General features: G+C 41.1%; 1 protein-coding gene across 5 annotated transcripts in view; it reads left to right on the top strand.

The window, feature by feature from the left end:
* APOO (apolipoprotein O) overlaps positions 1-18,733 on the top strand; it is a 160,931-nt gene that overhangs the window by 27,147 nt on the left and 115,051 nt on the right. For all 5 annotated transcript variants that reach the window (XM_032389516.1, XM_032389517.1, XM_032389521.1 and 2 more), the window contains exons 2-6: positions 1,983-2,090; positions 3,388-3,507; positions 5,999-6,053; positions 9,020-9,115; positions 15,747-15,838. In XM_032389516.1, the coding sequence (XP_032245407.1) occupies positions 1,983-2,090; positions 3,388-3,507; positions 5,999-6,053; positions 9,020-9,115; positions 15,747-15,838 (471 nt within the window). The remainder of the gene's footprint in view (positions 1-1,982; positions 2,091-3,387; positions 3,508-5,998; positions 6,054-9,019; positions 9,116-15,746; positions 15,839-18,733) is intronic.

Below are 18,733 nucleotides of genomic sequence, written 5' to 3'. Positions count from 1 at the left end.
GACCACACTGACTGTCAGCAATAGCTGGTTAACCTTTACCCTGGAAACAAAAGAAATTTGTAGCAATATTGCCTTGAAATTAAGTCCTTTCAAGATGAACACTTACTACTTCAGGTTATGTTAATTATTTTTAAACCAGTTTAAAGTCATAGCCACTCCTTTAAATAGCTTCTAGCTCTTTATTTGCTTCTGAAGTAGGAATTTCCCTTTTTGTGTGTAACTCCAGGCATACGTTACAACAGACATTTTGTTATGTTTTATTTAGCATTATATGTTTTCTGAGTATTATGGAATAGCTTAGTCTTTCACAATGCAGGCATTGCAAATCTCAGTTATATGATTTCCATGATGCTAAGGCATGCCTACAGAGTTAGAATAAGTCAGCCACTCATTTATTTTCCACCTCTCTTCCATCCATTCATGCAGGCAGTAAACAGTTAGTGAATATTTCTTTTGTGCTAGGCACAGGCAGGGGCAGTAGGGAGACCGAGTAAGACATGGCAGCATCGTGAAAGGTCTTCCAATCTGGTAGGGAGAACTTGATAGACATAAATAAATGGATAAATAAGAAAAGAAAAGAAAAATGCAATATATCTCCTTGCTCATAGGCAGTTGTACAGAAAGACAAAGCAAGGATAGGACATTCCAGGCAGAGCAAGCAGCATGTGTAAACCCAGGAAGCTGGGCAACAGCATGGGAGAAATCTAGGGAGTTCGTGTGTTGTGGGAGAAGGCAGAGTGGCAGAGATGAGGTGAAAGAAGGTGGTTGGGGTCGCATCATAATGGGCCATGTTTGGCCTGCATAAAAGTCCTAGATAATAAATAACGAAGGATCTCAAAGAAGGGTAGAAGATAATCAATTTGCAGTTTAGAAAGATCATTCTTTTGCACTGTGGTGGTTCGAGTCATCAGAGGGCCAGGTGAGCCGTTAGAATGCTGCTGGAAACAATCCAAGAAATGAGGGCCCAAGAGAAGATTGTACAGGAGGAGATAAAGTGGGGAGAGTGAATTGAGATTATTGAACAGTTAGAATTAACAGGACTTACTGACCGATAGGGCAGGGTGGTGGTGAATATGACCTCAGAGCTTCTGACCGGGTTGTCTGGTTGGGTGGTGGCACCATGCCTGAGAGGAAGTAGAGGAAGTAGAGGAAGAAGGGGCAGGTCTGGGGGAAAGATGCTGGATGGTCAAGTGCTGTGTAAAGGTAGGGGATTATTATTGAAAATAAAGCCTTCTGACTTGATTCCATAGCACATACCCACCCATCAGGCCAAGTGTGGACTTGGAGGCACAGTCGAAATCCTGATGAGTTGATTTTGGACATGGCTTGTAGAAAAGTAGAAATGTCCAGGAGTAATTGGATAGTGAGTTGGGAGCTCAGGAGGGAGCTCTGGGCTGGGGCTGCATATCTGGGAGGTCCTGCCTTCGCGTTGCAGCCCTGGGTGTGAGCGACCCAGTGAGGGAGGGCAAGGCAGGAAAAGATACTGAGCTGGGGAACTTAGATTGGGGGAGACCAGCTCTGAATGGGAATGGAAAGAGAAAGCTTGTGAAAGTTTGGTAATTAGAATCACAGAAATAATCTTCACTCTGTTCAGCGAATCACTAGTTGAAATCATTAGAAACCTCTTCCGCTGTTGTTGGTGGGGGTGTGTGTATGTGTGTGAGAGAGATCGAGACTCTTATAATTTTAAAATCATTCCATAGCATTTCTCTGTTATTTTTAAAAGTGCGCACATGTGTCTTTGTATGTACCTTTTATTTTACTTGACAGGCTAAGTAGAAAAACTTAAGAACTACTGTCTTGGAAATTAAGGTGAAGGTGACCTGAAATTTTAAGTCTGTGAGTACACGTTTTTTAGTTTCTGACTTCCATAAAACTTCAGGAATACATCTGTTTCTCATAAAGCGCAATAAATGTGCTCACGTTATGCACATTCAGTTTATTGCACTGACAGAAGGCTTAAGATTGCTTCTGTGTTTCAGGTAATTCAGAGGTCTGTGGGGCCAGCCAGCCTGAGTCTGCTCACCTTCAGAGTCTATGCATCACCTAAAAAGGACTCACCTCACAAAACTTCCGTGAAAGTTAATGAGGTAACATGCCATTCATGTTGTGATATTTTTTGAACATCTGCTTTAGTTACTATACGAAGTATACACATTGTGTATCAGGAGACAGGACAGTTTAGAAGACACTTAAAGGGAGGAAATATATTTCTTTATAGTTTTTCTTCGTGGGAGGCTACTAAAATGTAGCTTTTCAACAAATAAACTTTAATTAATGATAATTAGCTAAAGGCATAATTAAGGAGTATTTCCTAGATTTTTTTGTGGGGAATCTGCTCGTCACCGCTAAGTGATCCACCTCATCCAAGAGTGCTTTCCTTTTTTTTTTATTTTTTAAGATTTTATTTATTTAACAGAGACAGAGAGCACAAGCAGGGGGAGTGGCAGGCAGAGGGAGAGGGAGAAGCAGTCTCCCCCACAGAGCAGGGAGCCCTCTGCGAGGCTCGATCCCAGGACCCTTGGGATCATGACCTGAGCCGAAGGCAGTCAGTTAACCAACTGAGCCACCCAGGCGCCCCTGCAAGACTGCTTTCAAGCCAAGAAAATATTTGCATTTTTCCCTCTCTAAGACCTGGCTTCATTCTTCTTGGCCACATTAGAGGCTTTTAAGTAGATGCTTAATAAATACTAAATAAATAAAACAAGAAATCTTCTCTCCATTGTTTACATTCTTTTTTTGTCTATACTTCCCGGCGATTATTTTGGATATTTGCTTTCTGTTGACTTAGAGTAAAATGATGTAAAGATCTGCCTTCAGTCATGAACCAGGTTACTTGAATGGTGTTTTCAAAAAGCTAATTAGTTTATCTTTTGCCCTTTTTACTCTTCTCAGACCTTGGGACTGTGGCGTTTTTTGAGGGTGAAGAAGGCAGCCAGTAGCGACTATGAACAGCCGCTCCTCTGGGTGGGGAACAAACTTGCTATCCTGCTTGGATTAGCACCAGACTGATCATTTAAACTCAATTTATTTTTTTGCATCCCCTCCCCACTTTAGAGTCATAGAATCCTTTTACCAAACTGTATCTAAGGTGAAATACCAAATGCCAGGATATAAAATGGATCAAGGGGGGGCTGCTATGTCTGCTACCACTGGAGTGAGAGAAGGGTAGGATACTTCATAGTTCTGTCTTCTTGGCCTTCTTATTGATAAATCAGGTGCAAAGATCCTTTGAAGTAAGGTTCAGGGTGCATGAAACCCTTAGAATCACAGCAATTCATGAATTATTAGAAATAATGATGCTTGCCGATTTGATGATTGATTGCATTATCTTATGACTGCATGTGCTTTTTTATTTCTTTTTGTTTTGCTTTTTAACGTATGCAGCTTTCACTCTACTCCGTCCCTGAGGGTCAATCTAAATATGTGGAGGAGCCAAGGACCCCACTTGAAGAAAGCATTTCAGATCTCCGACATTACTGCGAGCCATATACAAGTTGGTGTCAGGTACAGCTGTTCTAAAAGTGGAGTGACACATTTCGGTCTAGAGTCAAGAGTGAAAAGTCTATATTGGCTGCATGTTTTCAGAAAAAGGCACGATAGAGGGCTCCAACCTTCGAGGGCCTGACTTGCGGTGCTCATCAGTGCCATCTCTGAGGGGAGCAGAGAGCCCTAGCGTCCTGGTGGCAGCTCTTGCCATTGCTGCAGGGAGAATGGCCCTCCTCCCAGGCAGCGTGTGGCACCTTGACTGGAGAGTGGACTGGTAACTATCTTGTTGGTCGCAGCTAGGAAGCCATGATTGTCTCCCAGGGGAGGGTATGGGGCTGGAACTCTAGTAGAAGGAAAAGGATATAATGTAAGCATTTATATCAAAATTGGAAAGTTTTTCTCCCCCCAGAAAGTGTACACATCAGAACCATTTTAACAGGAATGGTTACAGAACATTTTGAATGCTGTAATAGAAGGACGGATATAGCTAAAAAAGCGTGGGATTACGTATTTGAGTACTGAACTATTTGCCCCAGTGACCAAAGAGCTACATAGGCAGATGGGCTTCTGTGACTGCTCAGGTTTTAGATCAGGCACTTGTTACTATGTCCGTGGAAGCATTTCTGCAATTCTTAACATCTGAAATGGAAGTTTACAATCTACAGAATGCTTTTGTGGGCTTTGACACATAAAGTATTTGCCATACTCGATCTGGATTTCAAAAATTGATGGCAGATTAGTACAAAGTATGTAGTTGTGTGTGACATGGTCTAGCTATACTTTGCTTGAGATTTACAGACTGAATTTTCATCCAGAACTTGTCTTAAGATTTTCATTTCCATTCTCTGTGCCACTGCTGAACTTCTTTTCACCAATTTAGAAGACAATAGTAAGCATAGACTCTGTCAACAGTATAAATTAGGCCAGTATACTTAAGTATCATAACCATATTATTGAGTTATAAATATCTAAAGACTTTTACATAATGTGTTGTAAAAAGCTTAGACTTTATTCTCTTGTTCTAGAAGATATTTAAACCATCTGCTGGTTAAGATAAGGTCGGCAAATTTGTGCGAATATTTTTCTATCATGTAGGCATTGACTGCGGTTATTTTGTGCTCTTTTTTGGGGGGGGGTTATAAAAGTACTTTGTCTCTTAACCTTTCAACCTAAGATTGCCTTTTGTTTTTTACTTTTTCATCTGTGCATGATGCTCAGTGCAGCAAAATACCTCTCTAAACGACAGAATAATTATCAACATGTTTATTTGTACTATTTCTAAATAAAAAAGCCATTCTGTGATTACAATAGCTTTATTTTTCTACAGAATGATGTCTTCTTCAATACAAATATTTCTAATTCCTGGCTCCTTGGGCCAATAATTTCTAGCCCCTTTCTTTAAAAACTAATTTAATTTTCGTTTATAGTGAGAAGATTATGCCAGCAAAAGAAATAGGTCATCACTCTAGACAGACATTTATCTGTAGTTTTTCTTTCTTTTTATGGGCATTAAAATACCAATAATGAATTTTAATGAAGCAGTATTCAATTTTTTAATGTTTTTTATGTCCTCCCCTAAATTCAGTGTTTATTGTTTAAGGGCATTAACAGTATTAGGATAACTTGTTCTGACTTGGACCAAATTAAACAAAACAAATCCTATTCCAAGTGGCAGCTGGTTCTGATACCTTCTGATGTCCATGTGTCTCTTTTCCTATCTTTATTGTAGACTTCTTTTTTTTTTAGGATTTTATTTATTTATTTGGGGGAGAGAGAGAGAGAGCACGAGCATGGGGGGGCAGAGGGAGAGGGAGAAGTAGGCTTCCTGCTGAGCAGGGAGCCCCACACCCTGGGATCATGACCTGAGCCGAAGGCAGACGCTTAACTGACTGAGCCACCCAGGCGCCCCTATTGTAGACTTCGTGAAGGTGGGGTACCTTCTAGCTAGTCCGTTGTTTTCTTTAGGATATATGATGTTCTTGTACAAAGCCATTTTATTGTTGTTGTTAAGAGAATGTTAATACTTCATTTGCTCAGGATTAGGGTAAGTATCTCTCAAAACTTGGATATAGACTCCTTTGTCCCATTCAAGGTGGTCATTCCTGAAGGGCAGTTTTCAGATACAGACTCTAAAATCATGACATATAGACTTAATATGAAAGACAGATTTAATCTCACAGGGAGAGGATTGCCACTTTAATTATCAAGGGGGTTGATTTTTGTCTATTCTCTTTGAATCTAATAGAAGAATAAAAAGGCTGGGTTGTTGAAATCACTCTGCTTGTAGTGTTTGCTTCCTGTGGCAATAATAAACTGTTCTGCTGAGCAGTTTGCGGTGAAGGGGAAATTACACAAGAGAAAAAGAACACAAAAAACCCCAGATAGACAGTATATCCTTTTGTTCACAAAGTGTTAATAATATGATAATCTATGCAGTAAAGACAAATATATTTATTGTTACTTTCTAATCAGCATATCCTTCTCATTCATTTTCTTTTCACCTTTTTAGGAAATGTACTCACAAACTAAGCCCAGGATGCAGAGCTTGGTTCAATGGGGGTTAGGTAAGTTGATTTTTTTAAATTTTTATTCGGTAAGTTGATTAGGCATAATCAGTTTCTTCATTAATATTGGATTCTTTAACTGGGATTCCCTGGATGGGCTCCAGGAGATCTGGAAATTCCTTGAAATTGTATGCAGAATATTAGAGCTATGTGGATTTTTCTGGAAAGAAGATCTGTTATTTTCCTCAGATTTCAGAGGACTAGTGTCCCTAAACATTTGGGAAGTCTGTTCAAGATCATTAGGATTGTTGGGCTAACAAGTTCAGAGACATTGGATGTTTTTTTTTCCTGACATCTGTTTCCAGGTGCAGTGTCCATGACTCACACTAACCCCCAATAACTCATCAGTAGGTTTTCGGAATCAGGATAACTTATTTGTATGTCTGTTAATACATGTTACAGAAGTTTAGAGGCTAGAAGGAACTGGGCTGGTGTGCCTAGGAAAGACCTTACTGCATGAGTAGTGTTCTTACATTTTTTTTCATTGGGTTTTTATTGTCCTTGATTGTTTTTCACATCCACTTATCCCATACACTCATAAACTTGGTTCACAGTCTACATTCTGACTCATCTCCATCAGAAACTGGTGAATTAATGGACATTGAGTGTGTTTCATTCCCTTTACTGGGCATCTCAGCAAAGAAAAACTCATGTTTTTACAAGTGTTTGCTTCCATGACAGAATAAAACAAGCACGAATACAGTTTATTTCCTTCCGAAGATCATGGAGTGTTGATGGGCTGATACAGGTTATTAACATCCATGAATAATATGTATGTTAATAAGTAACGTCTTAGTTTTATTAATTTCATCAGCACTTATTTAGTTTTTATTACATGCCAGGAACTAGTCTGAGTGCTTTAAAATATTAATTTATGTATAATCCTCATAACCCTGACAGATAGGTGCTTTTATTACCTTCATGTTTTAATCTGAGGAAACTAAAGAACTTCTGATCTCTTGTCATTACATATGTGACTGAGGAGGGCTCTTCATTGTTACCTATCACTTCCCATTGATTCATAGCAATAGGCATTATTTGCAACCTAAGTCCTGTTTTTTGTCTCTTGGACTGGTTACTGCAAAGGCTCTTAAGAAGAAACATTCCCTTATGAGTTGTGTTGTTATCTGCCAAGGGGGTCCATCCATTTCCCGGCAGTCACAGCCACGACCCGTTACCAGAAGCTGGGCTGGGGCTTCATCGCAGCCTTTTAGTGTATCTTCTTTCCCATTTCTCTGTGATTCACCCAGTTCAGCTCAGCTCACCAAGGCCATCTGGGTGACCTCCTATCAACTGCTCCGTGTGCACGTCTCGAATTAAAAACACTGTGCTGGTAGGCAAAAATAAAGGGAAGTAGAAAATTGCTTCAGATGACCCAGACAATGAGATGGAAAGTGAAAACTAAGTTAAAGGCAAAATAAGTAAAAGGCCAGACAGGAATTCGTGCAAACAGCACAAGCCCTATAGTGTTATTTAAAATGATCACCACATTTCCCAAACACCCAGGAAATGGAAAACTGGCATGTGTCTGCTCTTTTCTGGGGGAGAAAATTACCAAGCATTCCAGTTAGCTCGGTTCCACATACATGCCTTCCATGGCAGGCATGGAAGATCGCGGCTGATTAAGACAGTGGTCACAACCACCGAGGTGCATATAATACATTTTCAACAGTAGCACAAATACAGAGAAAGTCACAGACCACTGTTGAAGGTGCAGAGGAAGGAGATGAGTTTAATGGAGTTTGGAGGGAGGGGAAGAGTCAGGGAAGGGTTTCTAAGTTGAATCTTAGAGTAGAGTCAACCACACCAAGACATGGGGGTGGAACTTGGCAGCATTCCACACGGAGGACACAGCCCAGCCAGGGCTTGGAGGAGTGACTCATTGTTTCCTGAGCCGGAAACTGGAAGCAGATAGCAAGTGCTGAAGATGGGGTTGAGAGTGAGACGTGAAGCGTTTTTAAGTTACAGCCTCTCTGAAACCCATTTGTTAATTCATTCAGTATCCGTCAACACCTAGCAGTGCTTTTAGTAAATATCTGTTGGACGAACATCCACTGTTACCACTGAGGGAAAATAACATAGAAGTCCAAGCAATGTACCATTCAGGAGCATATGTTCTCCTTGAGGAGACATAAAATACACCCCTGAATAATTAAACATAAGGTGCTATATAAGATTACATACCAAACGAGGGTCCAGAGAATAAATATGATGGGACTTTAGAGGGGAGAGAGAGAGGTGTGGGCTGAGGAGTCTAGGAAAGGCTTTTCTGAGGAGGTTAGGAATGCAGATGGCTCTTACTTCGTGGGATTGGCTCAGTGGACAGGAGAGGAGTCATCATTCAAATGAGGTCATAAGGCATGCTCAGGCATGACACGTAGGCTCACATGCTGCATTTCTTTGTGTTTATCTATCACCAGTGACTATTTCCCGCATATACTTGCACTAACAGTTTCCTTCATTGTCCAGATTTATTCTGTTCTCAATTTCGAAGAATGAATTCAGATGGCAAAGGAAACTTTTTTCCCCCCGAGCCTCATGTATTTGGTTCCTGAGTTTCAGAGAACAAGCAGCAGAACTTCAAGATAGCGGCAGATCTGTCCAAATCTATTCTGTTTCTGTGTTTGGAAGGCGAGGAATCCCTGTATTGGTATTTCTTCCCCTGTGTATAGTTGATTCAGATCTGTTGCATTCAGGAATATGAAGGTAGTCTAACATTACTTTCTTGTCAGTAGGTCATCAGACCGGAAGTGTTTGAAAATTGGCTACTTGCTATGTGAATAATAAATCATGTTCATATATCACATAAAAAGAATGTGTTGAAAAAAAGCATATTAGCATAAAACAAAGAACACATTATTTGAGAAGCATTTGATACTATATATAATAGTTATGTGTAAGATTTGTTTGGTTTGTTTCTTAATGGGCAATTTACAGAACTATTTCCTGGTCTGATTCTATTGTAGGCAGCTATGAATATCTCCAAAATGCACCTCCTGGATTTTTTCCAAGACTTGGTGTTATTGGTTTTGCTGGCATTGTTGGACTTCTTTTGGCTAGAGGTGGGTGCAATTTTTGGGGTTTTTTTTAAACAGCTCATAAGGGAGAGATAAGATAGATACTTGGTTATTTCTTTTTATCTGCCAGTTGTCAGAATAATGAGTTGGTTCCTGAAATATGGCCTCTTAATATATAATTGATATGGTTATTTTCTCCAGTATATTTGATTTTAAGCATATATAGAAATTATAAAAATATGAAATGGAAGAAATTGTATACTGTTGGTTAAAAAAATAATATAGTTATATCCTTTATGGACACATGTACTTTACTATCTCTCTTTGGTACAGAAAGAGTGAATTTTTGTTAACCAAAGTCTGTCACACCTGAGAAACTGTTTCTATTTGTTTCACTGTTGAGATCAGGCTATTAATCACAGTAAATAGAACAGTGATTTCATAGAAATTTTATTAATTTCTTGATGTGTCATAGCTTCGGTCATCAGTGATGATATTAAAATTTTTAAAACACTTAAAAACTAACAGATGTCAACTTGAAATATATTACTACACTATACTGCTGGATTGCAAACATTTAGAGGAAATAAAGGATGACAAGGTACTTCACTATAATGGGATAAATTTGTTATAAACTACTGAGGTTTCACTGATTATAAAATTCAGACTAGACAAAAATTCCTAAAATAGAGGGTTTATGAACCCTGCAATCAGACCCTCATAAAAGATTAACTATAGTGACTGCTTTGGTACCCATTCCTCCAATTTTATAAAGCTTTTCTGCACATGTCGTATCTGTTATTTTACTCTGGAAACAGGCAGCATGGTGCCACTCCCTCAACCTGTGGAATGAACTCCTGTCATAGTTTCTGTGCCCTCCTCCCAGCCTGTGCAGAATATATAAGAATTAGAGTTCATTTTTACTAATTGACTTGTGAGAGAGTTGAACCAACTCCCCCACCAAACATTTTCCCCCTCCTTTCTGTAAAGCTGTCCAAAAAAGCATTCCTGTCTCACTTAGATAGATAGCGTTTTAAGTTTATGAAGCTCCCAAGGCCAGGGTGTTGGAATCTTGGCTACTGTTAGGGAGCCAGGAATGTGGAATCAAGTGAGATTAGCTTCCCCCTCCCACATGGTGAGAGCATGGCCCTAAAGCCAGCGTCCTCTGCTGTGCGTGTGTGCGTGTGTTGCCATGCTGTCTGGTGTTCATCCCCGGGCACGTCCACTGCGGTGAGCATCCTGAGGAGAATCGGGGACTGTGCTCTCCCGGGCAGAACAGCGACATAAGGACACCCACTACTGCGGGTTCTATTCCTTCGTTTTTGCTTGCTGGTTTATTTTTTCCTCTCTCCTTTTCCTTTTCCAGGGAGGGCTCAGTAGCATTAACATAATGTAAAACCCTAATTCTTTTTCAAGAAAGTACACACGGGAGTACCTGGTTGGCTCAGTCGGTTAAGCATCCGACTCTTGGTTTCGCCTCAGGTCCTGATCTGAGGCGTCAGGCTCCATGCTCAGTGGGAGTCTGTTTGGATATTCTCTCCCTCTGCCCCTTCTCCTTGCTCTCACTTTCTCTGTCTCTGAAATAAATATATAAATCTTAAAAAAAGTACACATGTGCACACACACATTCATGCACAAATATTCAACAAGTCTTTTCCTTGGGGCTGGGGTAGAAAGGCCTGAGGTGAACAACGTCAGGTGGTCACTGAATAAGATGGGTAGGATGGTGAGTATGTTTATTGGGTATCTGGAGTGGTTTGCAGCCCCCCTCCGGGTAGATGGTCCCCCTATGCCGGCAGATCAGGGTGGGCTCAGAAGATCCCTCCTGGCACAGAGTTTCTTTTCTTTCTTTCTTTTTTTTTTTTGTCTAACGTTTAAAAAATTTTTTTATTTTTATTTTTTTAAAGATTTTATTTATTTATTTATATGAGAGAGAGAGAGAGCACACGAGGGGGGGAGGGTCAGAGGGAGAAGCAGACTCCCTGCCGAGCAGGGAGCCCGATACGGGACTCAATCCCAGGACTCCAGGATCATGACCTGAGCCAAAGGCAGTCGCTTAACCAACTGAGCCACCCAGGCACCCCCCAAAATTTTATTTTTTAATAAAAATTGTATGTATTTAAGGTATATGACATGTTTTGATATACATATATGCATACATATACATAGTGAAATGATTACTCCAGTCAAGCTATTTAACATACCTTCTATCATAGTTACCTTTAAAAAATTTTTTTTTATTTCTTATTTTTTATTTTTTTTTAAGATTTTATTTATTTATTTGACAGAGAGAGACACAGCGAGAGAGGGAACACAAGCAGGGGGAGTAGGAGAGGGAGAAGCAGGCTTCCCACTGAGCAGGGAGCCCGATGCGGGGCTCAATCCCAGGACCCCGGGATCATGACCTGAGCTGAAGGCAGACGCTTAACGACTGAGCCACCCAGGCGCCCCATAGTTACCTTTTTTTTTTTTAGATGAAAGCACCAGTAATCTCTCTTAGTAAATCTCCAAGATTCAGTATTATTAACTATAGTCATCATGCCATACATTACTCTCTAGGCTTACTCATACTACATGACTGCAACTTTGTACCCTGTGACCAGCATCTCTCCATCTCCCCTCCCCCACTCCTGGTAGTCACACGTCTGCTGTCTGCTTCTATGCATCTGACTCTTTTAGATTACAGATATCAGTGAGATCATGTAGTTTTTGTTCTTTCTCATTAAGGCTTATTTCACATAGTATAATGTCCTCTGCATTCATCCATGTTGTTGCAAATGGCAGGGTCTCCTTTTTTAAAGCTGAATAATATTATAATATTCCATTCATGTAGGTATCACAATTTCTTTACCTACTCATCCCTTGACCCTTCGGTTGTTTCCATGTCTTGGCTCTTGTGACTAATGCTGCAGTGAACATGGGAGCACAGATACTTGCTTGAGAGACTGATTTCATTTCCTTTGGGTGTATACCCAGAAGAGGGATTGCTGGATCATATAATAGGGTTTCTTGAGCATAAATGCTAAGGTAGTCCTGCTCATTTGATGAGAATGGCCATGACTGGTGGTGACGAGGCACCTCTCTAGGAGATGAGTGGATGATCATTCCGAGGAAGTGGACTCAGCCAGGTCACTCAAGGGTGGCAGGTGGTTGTTGCCCACTATCGTCGCCTTCCTGTGGCTCCTCCCCCTCCCCACTTCCTTCCTGAAGTTTTGGAGACCCCAGCTCATTGTGTGAACCATTAGGAGCTGGAGGCCCAAGAGCTGCTGCTTACCAGTTTTTTGTAAATGACCCAGAAATGGCTGGTTGTCGGCTGTGCTGCCCTTCACCTGGTCCTCACTTATGTGAGCTGCTCAGGAACTTAAAGCTTCAACTATACCGGTGGGACCCCAGGGACAAAACAGTGTTTTCTAGAGTAATTCTATCCTTTCAATCAAGGCAGTAGGACAAGGAAAGAAACATTAATTTATTAAGAGTCTAGATTGATAACATTTATTTTGTCTTCTGTGACCCCAGTTCCATCTTTGGAGATATGTCTGTTTAAAGTTTAAAACCAGTAAACAGCACTTAGGTTATTCTAACTCTGTGTTAGTAACATACATTGCACTAGCATCTATCCGTGTCCCATGTCAAAAGTCCTGCGCCTCTCAGCAGAGACTGTCTAGGTCCAAGTTCATTTCTAGAGGCTCCTCCTATTTCACCTGGTACCAGTTTTCTGAACCTCATTCTCAGGCTTCTCCAGTTCTCCGTGCTGCTACCTATCCTGCCATTCCCTTTTGCCCAGGGCTCTACCATGTAGCTGGGGTGCAAGAGTGTAAGAGCAACTGTCTTCGGGAGTCTTAAACAGACCAGGTTCAGTCAGTCATCGCTGACAAAATCCAAAGGCAGAGAGATAAGTGGTGTTGAAACAAGAAAGGAATTTATTTCAGTGAGGCCAACACCCAGAAGACAGTGGACTAGCGTCTCAAAGACTGTCTCCAAAGTGCCGAAAATCCTTCCAGGTTTATGTAAGGAAAATGTGGGGCAAAGGTAAGTGCAGGTAGTCAGTGAAGGTCAAGTCCATCATTGTCTTGGAGTCAGTCACGTGGGGTCCTGCTGGCTCAGTGCAGTCCTTATTACTTGAGGGGGTAGGTTTGGTTCCCACCAGGGGACATTTTGCACGTAGGGTCTTTTGCCTGAGTTAAGAGATAAGCTAGAAAGGGAAATTTAATCATTTAGAAAGTGCAGACTGAGGGGCACCTGACTAGCTCAGTCATTAGAGCAGGTGACTCTTGATCTCGGAGTTGTAGTTCAAGCCCCATGTTGGGTGTAGAGATCACTTAAAAATAAAATCTTAAAAAATTTTTAAAAAGTGCAGACTGAGGTCAAAATGGAGGTAGTTGAAGTCCTCTTTCACATATCCTCTTGAAGTCTGGACGGAGACTCAGCACTGCGGTGGTCTTGGGACATGGCTCCATGCTCTCTTGGGTTTGACCCCCTATTTTTGGGTTCCATGTCATCTTTTCCTTGGTTTGCTCTGCCATGTTGTTGAACTACATGCTCAAGTCACTTTCAAAAAAGCCCACTTTCTAAATGGAAGGAAACTTTCTAAATCCTTGCACGTCTAAAAATTACTTTCTACCCTCATATTCGGTGATAATTTGGTTGGGTATGGAATTTGTTTTCCATCGAAACTTTGAAGGCCATGTCTTCTAGCATCTGGCCTTGCAGATGTGTCTGTCAGCAGCCAGCCTGGATGCTTGTTACTTCTGAAGTGATTCATTTTTTTTCCCCCGGAACGTTTGAGGATCTTCTCTTAATCTTCAGTGTTCTGAACTTCAGGATGCTGTGACTACGTATAGATGTCTCATTCCTGGTTGGGCATTTTGGTGGCTTGCGACCCTCAGCTGTAGGAACGTAATCTGGTTTGTATTTATTTGAAAATTTACTCTTATTCTTTTTCCTTCCTGAATCAGCAATGAAGCTGTTTAAGTGACCCTATATGTCTCTTTTATTTTCTTGATCATTTTATTTTATTCCTTTTGATTTGATTTTTTTTACTTTTGTCATTTCCAAGTCGCTCTTTCTTGTTCTTTGATTGTTCCTTTTTCATAGAACCCTTTTTTAATTTCAGTGTAGTAGCTTCTTAAATTTATTCGATTATACTTAATAACAGGTGTAGTTTTGTTTTTAAGTTATTTTGTTTCCTGTAGGGTCATTTTTTTTTTCCTTTCTTGCTTGTCTTGATCTTCTCTTTTATGCTGCAGGCTTTCCTCAAATGACTAGTGATCCTTGTTTATATAGTCATGTTTAAGAGCACGGCAATTGAAATGCTAATAAGAATTTTTTTGTGCATAGATGGGGCTTACTGGCTAGCAGGTTCTACCTCAGGGTGAGCTGGAAGGGAACTGACTTTATACACAGGGTGCCACACCTGGGGCCTGTGCTAGGAAAACTCTGCTCTTAGGTACTAACGCTCACATGCACGCACACCAGCTATCTTGGTTCTCAGCAGAAAATTTATGGCATTTCTTTAGAGATTACTCCTTTTTGTTTTTTTTTTTAAAGTAGGCTCTATACCCAGCATGGAGCCCAATGCAGGGCTTGAACTCACCCTGAGATTAAGACCTAAGCTGAGATCAAGAGTCAGATGCTTAACTGACTGAGCCACCCAGGAGCCGCGCTTTAAAGATACTTCTCCACCTTTGTAAAAGTTTGGCTGGATAGACTGCCTGGTCACAGGCAGTTTTACACCAAGATGGCATGGAGGAAGGAGAGCACCACCTAGACTCTGCACAGGACTTATATTTGCGTCCGTCCATAGTCCCCACGTCTCCCCGCCTCCCCCCATCTTGATCCTTGGCTGCCCTCTCCATCCTCCACAGTACCTGCCATCTCTGGGCTGCTGGGGACCCTGCTGCTCCCTTCTCCTCCGGACTTCATAGCTGTGTGTCCTCTTGCTTCTGTCCACTCTCCGTTTTCTGTAAATTGGATGACACTTCTTATCTCCCGATGGCCCCTCCATACATTTCCTCTTCATTGTGGGTTTATTACCTGTATTTTATTCTTTTACTGTTAATTTTCATGGAGTATTAGAAAGGAGAGGAGAGCAGTGCTTGTGTTGAGTCCTTAAATAGGAAGCTAGTTTACTACAAAAGAACAGAAACCTTAGAAACCAAAGTGCCGTGGGCTTCTTTTCAGAACATTCTTTATTTTTGCTCCCATAGAAGTGGTGGTTCTCTTGAAAACATTGTGCTGATGAAAGAAGCCGGTCACAAAGGGCCACATGTTATATAACTGCATTTATGTGAAATGTCCAGAGTAGGCAAGTCTGTAGAGACAGAAAGTACATTAGTGGTCCCTTAGGGATGGGGGTAATGGGGAAATAGGGATGGATATGGCGTTTCTTTTTGGGGTGATGAAAATATTCTAAAACTGATTGTAGTGATGGTTGCATACCTCTGTGAATACATCATGATGAATGTATACTTTAAATGGGTGAGTTGTGTGAATTACATCTCACCAAAGCTGTGAAGATGCGGTGGTTCTTTTTAGTGCATATGACATTATTAGGCACATTCTCTGTTAATCTAGGATCAAAGAAAAGTAGTCTTATTCAGTGTTAGGTGTCCAGGGCAAACTGAGATGGTAAGGGTCATGAATCATCTGTTGGCATCTACAACCTTTTATTTAATAGGTTCAAAAATAAAGAAGCTGGTGTATCCACCTGGATTCATGGGACTTGCTGCCTCTCTTTATTATCCACAACAAGCCATCGTATTTGTCCAGGTAAGTTAGACCCAGTAAGCTGGGGTGTCCCTTATTCTTGCTTATGTGTGTTTGGGTTTATTGCTTAATATTTTTTATTTTGCAGCTTTTATTGTGCCAGACTAAAATTTGTTTGCACACCTAGATGAACTACCACACATTTAAATGTTTTTCTCCACCATGTGCCTCAGTTCTGGCTCTCCTTCCAATCATGTCAGTATTCAGAGAATGCACACTAATTTGAACAGTTAGTCAAAAAAATTAAGATACCTTTTTGGGGGGCATATTTACATGGAAGTCTAGAGACTCCAACTCCAAAGCTGCTAGTTATGGGTCATTCTCCATTTGGGTGTATCTGGTCACAACCTGTCCTCCTTGGAGTTGCAGGCATAGGCCTGTGCTCTGGCCCTCTGCACCTTCTCCCTGGGCCTGGTGTCAGCCTCACTGTGCTTGCTGGGGGCTTCAAGGAGTGCGGTCCCCTCCGCTGGGAATCCCCGTCTTAGGGCTCTCAGTTGGCTGCTCCTTTCTTTCCCTTCAGACCTCAGCTTGAGGGCATCCTGTCAAGTCGGAGAACAGAGTTGGCAGACAAGATGGGTAGAGCTATGTTTTAGTCTGCTCAGGGTTCCGTAACAAAATACCACAGACTGAGTGGCTTGAACAACAAAGATTTATTTTCGCGTTGTTCTGGAGGCTGGAAGTCCCAAGATCACAGTGTTGGTAGGGTTGGTTTCTCCTAGGTCCTCTCTCCTTGGCTGGCAGATGGCCACCGTTTCACTGTGTGTGGACATCCCTGGTGTCTCGTCGTCGTCTTAAAATGACACCAGTCATATTGGATTAGAGCCCTATTCTTATTACCTCATTTAACCTCAGTTACTACTACTACTACTGTGAAGGCCCTATCTCCAGATACAGTCACGCTATGGGTTAGGACTTCAGCATGTGATTTTTGAGGGACACAATTCAGTCCCTAACAGCTAGACCAGCTGTTTGCAAAGTGTGGTCCCGAGACCAGCAACATCAGGATCCCCTGGCTTGTTAGAAATGCACATTCTCAGGCCCCAACCCAGACTGACTGCCTCAGACATTCTGAGGATGAGGGCCAGTGATCTGTGTTTTTGCAAGCCCTCCAGGGGATTTGAATGTCCTTATTGTTTGAGAACCACTGATAGAGACTAGACTTCCTCAGGGCACTGGTGTCTAGACTTAGTGGAACTCTAGACGTAGAGTGCCTTGGAAAACTGGCAAGAACAAGACAAGCTCGAGGTTTTGAAGTCCTGGACAGCATCTGGAGACAGGGACCCGCCCGGTTCCTGGAGGTACTCTGTCACGCTGAGACTTGGTCCCAGAGGAGCAGCAGTTGGGCCCTCGGGGCCCTGAGCCAGACGGATCTGACACTGAGCTCCCTGGAGTGCTCGCGCAACAGGATTGAGTCTGGATTCCTGGACTGCACTGCACTTGTAGGTGGGTGGGAGGCCAGTGGCTCTAGCTGTGAGAAATTGGTGGCTTTGGTAGCAGATGCCAGTAAGATCTTTAGAGCATGGGCTTGACATTGTTTATAGCAGTCCCGGAGGCAGAGAGTTAACATCCCTCTGCCTGCTTCACCCCCAGCTCAGGAACAGTGAATCACGTCTGCCTGCCCCGGATCATAAACATAGTCATACATCATCTCAGTGTGTTGTGGTTTCAACAGTAAATGGATAGGGTGTGGAGAGTGGGATTGGCTGCTGGTTGAGAAGCATATGTGGCTGCCCCCTGAGTAGAGGTCTTTTTTATTTATACGCCACAGCATATGTTGCAAAAGATCTTTTGTTTTCACAAAGATCGTAGGACGCAAATATGAGTTGTATTCTAATTTATTTTTCAAGTCAGTGGGAAGGAGTTTTGTCTTTTATTTTGTACTTAGAGTAAGCAAGAACAAAACAATTAACTTCATTTTCACTAGATATAAAACATTAGTGATCTGTTTGGGATGATGAGAAAGTTCTGGACATGGATAATGGTGATGGTTTCATAACACTGTGAATGTATTTAATGCCACTGAATTGTACACCTAAAAATGGATGAAATGGTAAATTGTATGTATATTTTGCTACAATAAAACAAAAGAGACATCAGTGATTGAAAGGGATTTTCTGTTACTGTTTTAGTGTCATTTAGTTCCTATTTCAACAGTTTTAATTTTTTTTATGAATACCCTGACCTTGGACCAGCCACTTAATTGCTCACATTGTTTTTTGTTCAGTAGTGTTTGGAGAGAAGTACTATAAGAAAATGCTTAAAGTGATGGCAAATGTTATTTTCCTCTCAGAAATGTAAAGCACCAAGAATAATGTCATATATGTGGTAAATGCTCGATATGTCTACCAGTGGGTCTGAGAATCATATATTTTAAGAACAGTTAGAGCAACTGGAAGAAAATAACTTTAAGGAACCAGCATGTTACAGTGATCACCGGATTTACTAGCACTGTGACCTTAGTTGGACTAGTCATTTGGCCGCTGAATATTTCCGTATAATCTTTGCCTACTTACTGCATAGGGTTGTTATTTAGAATAGAAATAATTCGTGTGAAAGTGCTTTGTAAACTAAAATGCTACACATAGATAAATTATATAAAAATTAGAAAGACAACAATAACTGCTTTCAGAAACTTGCAGTGGAAATTCCATGTAGAAGAGTAATCAACATAGTTTGTCACATGGAGGACCAATGAATGCAAATTACTAGAAGCATTTTTTTTTTTTAAGAAAAATCAATACTCAATACCTAAAATGTAAAAATTCCAACAGTTAAAGTCAACTAGAGAAAGGTGGACCAGGGCATTTTTTTTTTAATTTTTAATTTTTTTTTATTTGAGTATAGTTGCCACACAATATTACATTAGTTTCAGGTGTACAACATAGTGATTTGACAAGT

The sequence above is a fragment of the Phoca vitulina genome, unplaced genomic scaffold (assembly GCF_004348235.1).
Source record: "Phoca vitulina isolate PV1807 unplaced genomic scaffold, GSC_HSeal_1.0 scaffold55, whole genome shotgun sequence".
NCBI lineage: Eukaryota > Metazoa > Chordata > Mammalia > Carnivora > Phocidae > Phoca > Phoca vitulina.
The sequence above is the reverse complement of the archived record's forward strand: the minus strand, read 5'-3'. Positions and strand labels throughout refer to the sequence as shown.